General features: G+C 45.4%; 1 protein-coding gene across 1 annotated transcript in view; it reads right to left on the bottom strand.

Moving 5' to 3' along the window:
• ODAD4 (outer dynein arm docking complex subunit 4) overlaps positions 1-5,092 on the bottom strand; it is a gene marked incomplete at both ends in the record, with an annotated part of 8,151 nt that extends 3,059 nt beyond the window's left edge. The window contains 4 exons of the mRNA XM_010177163.1: positions 928-1,084; positions 2,104-2,165; positions 4,568-4,721; positions 4,961-5,092. Coding sequence (XP_010175465.1) covers positions 928-1,084; positions 2,104-2,165; positions 4,568-4,721; positions 4,961-5,092 — 505 coding nt within the window. The remainder of the gene's footprint in view (positions 1-927; positions 1,085-2,103; positions 2,166-4,567; positions 4,722-4,960) is intronic.
• Between the last annotated feature and the right edge of the window lie 329 nt (positions 5,093-5,421).

Here is a 5,421-nt window from a genome sequence, read left to right as displayed (position 1 = left end):
CACTGCTTGTGAATGTCCTTCTGCTTTTATAGAGAGGCTCCTAGAAATTAAAGTCTCCAGCACTCCTCCAAACTGATGTGATTAGGAGAGTGGTCACGGAAAGCTCTCTTGCTGTGACCCACTCTGTGTGTGTCAGTGAGCTGGAGCTGCCATCCCAGCCCCTGTAGTTGTTGCCTTCTCTGCTGATAAGAGCCAAGAAGGGGCCCAATTAATGGGGGCCTGGCTGGATGAGGGAGTGCCCATCCTCCGGGACAGAACAACTCTGTGGGGCAGTTGTACTGAAACAGCACTTGGAAGAGTGTTGTGGATTAGATTGTGAGATGGAAAGTGAGAGGCTTTTACATGGCTGGAAACTAGATAGCCCACATATATTATTAATGCCAGGAATATCATAAAACCTGTGAGTAGACTGAATTCTTAATTACTTCTCTATTACTGGGTAAAGAGTTCCATAGAAAAATTACTAAAGAGAATCACCTTTCTGTCTGGTTCTAAAACAAGACACTTCTGCAAATCCTGCATCTTGATCTGAACAGCAATTATAACCAAACCACAAATGAGTTGGTGTCTTAGGAGCAATGCTTTGCACTTAATGCAAGTGTGAGTGGAATTTATCAGTATGATAGAAGTTAAATAATTTGTAATGATACTGTTTCTGCTTTTGATTTCATCAGCACAGATAGCTTGGAGTTGATTTATTGTTTGTTATAAAAGCCTGCCATCTAACAGGGAAGGAAATGAATATTGGATCTGGCTCCAAAAATTCCTCTACTCTCCAAACACCTGCCTCTCTCACAACCGCTGCAAGCACTATGTATATGTGAGCTCTGGTACAAATAAGGAAGAATAGTCATAGGAATAGAAAAGAAGAAGAAGAAAAAGAACCTGCATAGAAGGAACATTTAGTTAAATACAATGGAGAAAGACCTTTATCCTTAAGCAACTTCTTTAGGTAGGCCTTGTCAGCATAAAGCTCTCCGAGAAGCTGTCGCTCTGTTTTTGGATTCCTCACAGGTTTCTCTTTCCTTGCGCATTTTTGATCCCTAGTCAGTTTCACTTGGAGTTTCTCATTTGCTTCTCTGCTCTACAGTGAGACAAAAAAATAAAGGAAGTTGGGGGAGATTAGCAGGGGACACTAGAATCAGCAGAATTCTATTTACACTCCATATAAGCCAACTTATTTTGTAAATAAAAGCAAAAGTCACATCTCACCAATTGCTTTGGTCACGAGCAACTGGAATTTTGCACACAATTGTGCTCCCTCTGTTCCAAGAACAGGAGGGGGCATTATAGTAAAAGCAGGAATTAGTTCTGCCCCAGTGTCTTGTCATGTTCTGCAGGGCTTCCTGCACAGCGCTGCTGTGGGAGGATGTTAAGGCTGTGGGAAAGGCAGGGCTAGTTGTCCACAGGCAAAGAAACAGAGGCTGTAGCAGCCAGGGCTTCTGAAACATCAGGAGGGCATTTCTACAGTTTCACATCCAAAACCCCAACAATTACAGTGCTAATTTTTGTGCTGCTTTGTACAAACTGCTTTTACCACTGAGTACCCCTAATTCCAGCCGAAAGAAGCAACGAGCACTCGCTGCACTGGCTTTAAAGGGAGCTGTGGCTTGGCATCTCGGAGGAACAAGGCACTGCTTCAATGGACCACCCCAAAATTAAGCAATTGAGAAAGTGTCCATTATCAAAAATGTGAACCTTAAACATCAGGTAAAACCAAAGTAAATATTGGAGATAAATGTACCCTGGCTCCAACCTCAGTGCTGTTACTGATTAGCCTCTGACGGGTGATCAGCAACACCCACCAGAAACAGTCAGGCTGGTAGAGAAATTTCAAACCAGGCTTTGTTCCTCCCAGGTTGCTCTTCCCTGTCTTCTCCTTTAAAATTTGTGCAGCTGGAGCCAGAGCTACATTAAAAGCAGGTGCATAAATATTCTCCTAACAGATCAGTGTTCTTCCTGTGCTCAGAGGACACTTCACTAGACCAGCCGTATCTGCATCCATATTGCTGCAGAAACTATTAATCCTCTCGTGCCTGTTTCAGAAAGTATTAGCATTACAACTCTAGTTAGCTTCTGAAGCTGGAGCTCTGCAGACTGTACCTCTGCCTGCCTGCTTATAAAGCACAGATCCCCTTTATTCTCCAGTTTAATTGAGGATGGACCTGCAAATACAGAGAAAATACTCGTTAGTGTTCTAGATTAGCAGTGCAGCAGCTTTAGAAATTAAAATGACCGTAAACGTGACAAGCCTATAGTGTCATGTTTGAAATAAAGCTTTCTACTAGTTCTTTCACATGAAATAAGTGGGTGTTGGTGTGTTCTGTAAGCAGGGAATCCAGCTCATAGATGCAGCTCCTCTTGGGATTTTAGTTACTATTTCCACATGGCACCAGGGGGCCCCCATCCCAGTGCAGATTTCCTACAGGGACATCCTGTGTGGAAACAGAGGAAGAAAAAAGGATGGTGGGTTCTTCTGAGGAATCACAGCTGAGGCTTAAAATGGAAGGAAAGCTCTAAGCACAGGGATCTCCAGCAATCCAGAGAATGATTTGAAAGATTTTGTGCACTGGCATTAGGGCAAAACTCCCATTTCATTTTCACTCCAGTCCTGCTATTCCAGTTGCTCCCTGGCAGGGGAGGTAAGAGTGAAAAGGTGAAAAGCAGCTCTTTGGTTTGGCCTGGTTGGAAGGAAGGAAAGAGCTTCCCATGCTGTTGTTGAAGGATTTCCTTCAGCAACTGGGCCAAGACCCAAGATGCAGGTACAGGTTTATCACGGAGGGCAGGTGTTTCTGAATCTGCCAAGCAAAGCAGATGCAGTATAAAGCAGTTTTAAGGATGTGCCCTGGTGCTGTGTGTGCATTTCCCATCTATTTAAACATCTAGATCAAACACTAACGTCTTTCCTTGCTTCTTTTCCCCTGCATCCAAGAGCTATCACTTGATTTTAAAAAAGTCTTCTTGGTTTTCAATCTGTTCCTTTTTCTAGAGCCCAGATGCTCGAAGGCATTTAGCGCCCTTAGCTCGGTGTGTCAAGCACAGCAACCATTTTAACTGAGAGATGCAAAGAAATCTGGGCGTTTGTATTAAGCTAAGAGAGCAGCAATAATGGAGGAAAGCGAGGCAGATCTGGAAACTTCCCCCTGTTTTGTTTTTTAAATAAGTATCACATATGAAAGAGGTTGAGGCTTTTAGGCAGCCAGGACATGAAGTTAATCCCTGGTGCTGAAATGTTGAAACTGACCAGTTAGAACAAGTCCAGAGGAGGCCACCAGGATGATCCGAGGGCTGGGGCACCTCTCCTATAAAGACAGGCTGAGAGAGTTGGGGCTGTTCAGCCTGGAGAAGAGAAGGCTCCGGGGAGATCTTATAGCGGCCTCCCAGTACCTGAAGGGGCTACAAGAAACCTGGGGAGGGACTTTTCATAAGGGCAGTTAATGACAAAACAAGGGGAAATGGGTTTAAACTGAAAGAGGGGAGGTTTAGATGAGATATTAGGAAGAAGTTCTTCACTGTGAGGGTGGTGAGACACTGGAACAGGTTGCCCAAGGAAGTTGTGGATGCCCCCTCCCTGGAAGTGTTCTCGGCCAGGTTGGATGAGGCTTTGAGCAACCTGGTCTAGTGGAAGGTGTCCCTGCTGCTGGCAGGGGGGTTGGGACTGGATGAGCTTTAAGGTCCCTCCCAACCCAAACCATTCTATGATTTCAGGGAGCATAAGGCACTTCAGCACACGAAGGATCGGGGCCGGTGCACGGGTGGGTGTGCAGCAGGGTGTGTGCTGGCTCTGGAGGGACGGGCTGTTGGGATCCTCCCCAGCAGCCTCTCACCACCCAGGCAGGTTTTCCAGCAGCCTGGCCAGCCACACACAAGTGTCTGTGTACCTGAGAGCAGGGGCACATCCCATCCGTGCTTGTCAGCGTATGACAGCGCTGCTAAGAGGGGAAAAAAAAAGGGAAAAGGGACAAGTTTTCAGTTTGCTTTGAACATCAGTGGGTCCTTGGCCTTTCCTGTCTCCTGCGGGACTCCGTTCTGTGATCCAAGCCAGAAATTATGAAAGAAATGCTCCAGTGCAGTAATCACCAGTTTCACTGGTCTGATGCAACGTAAATTGGAGGAACGTCAGGATCTCAGGAAGGCCAGTCTCAGGGAGCAAAGCCCATTTCATTACAAACTTTGAACACAGGGATAAAGATCTCCAAATGGATTCTGTAATCAGTAGGACTGTGAGTAGATGAGCTGCTTTGTCCTGTATTACCTCAAACATTTTCATGGTGTCTTGGGAAATTTAAGATAATGTCAATATTTACTGACATAACTGAAGTTGTGTTAGACACTGTGTGTGAATAGACATTCAGCCAAAAAGAGAAGGAACCAAAAAGAAAAAGAACTGGGGCTGTGCTCTTTTTGGTGCTTCCTGGTTTCATCTGAGAAGGGCCACTGAACACTTGAACCCAGAAGCAAAGAGACTCTGTTCTTGCAGGGTCATGTGCAGAGCTAATTTGCCATCAGTTGTCCACCAAGCAGCTTCTGGCTGTGCTTGTAGGGGCCATAAAACAAAACATCTTACTTCCAATGCAGTTGACAATTGCCTCCTGGGATTTCTCGATCCCCAGCCTGAACTTCTGTAGCTCTGGACGCAGTCTGGAGCCTCGATGATAAAACACTAACGCAAATTCAAAATCACCCATGATATATAATGTCTCAGCTTTTTGGTAAAGTCCCTAAAATGACATTTGGGAAAAAGAAGAACAAAAAAAGAGGGAAAAAAAGCTTTAGAGATCTCAACTGCCCCTAGGCAGAAGTGAGAGCCCTATGCTATCACAATCTGCATATGAGAAAATCTAATCCTGGAAGTCTTCCTCAATTCCTGACTAAGCAATTCCACCTCTGGAAGCAGAATTTCACAGACAAAAGACCAGTCCCTGGCCAGCCCAGCCTCCCGTCACTTCACCCTGTTTACCTCAGAGAATGTTTTGTCATTTTGGAGAGAAGCTTCAGCATCTTTCAGGGAATTTTCTGTGTCTCCAAGTTTCAGGTAACATTTGGAGCGGGCAACTAGACAGTGCTTGTCTCCTTCTCTCAGCTTCAGAGCCTGGAATGGGGTGGACACAGATAAGTCAACAGCCTTGGGCTCAGCAGCACAGGTAAATATTTGACACAACCTGCTCTGTCCCAACATGGATCTTGATGATGGATGAGGATAAAAACATTTTTACTGCAAAAAATATTCTCTTGATGTTCACACATTCCCTGCAGCTGCCCCATCTTTCCATGCCATCCCTCTCTGAGCGCTTCCCCCCATCAGACAAGAGCTGCACCTCCTCGCACGGCCCCGTGTGTGCCACCTCCCCTCACACACCACCCAGTGCAGAAAGATCATAGAAGATCAGAGAATCGTTTTGGTTGGAAAAGCCCTTTAAG

Source organism: Antrostomus carolinensis, unplaced genomic scaffold, assembly GCF_000700745.2.
Source record: "Antrostomus carolinensis isolate BGI_N321 unplaced genomic scaffold, ASM70074v2 scaffold56011, whole genome shotgun sequence".
NCBI lineage: Eukaryota > Metazoa > Chordata > Aves > Caprimulgiformes > Caprimulgidae > Antrostomus > Antrostomus carolinensis.
This window is presented reverse-complemented; position numbering and strand designations above follow the sequence as displayed.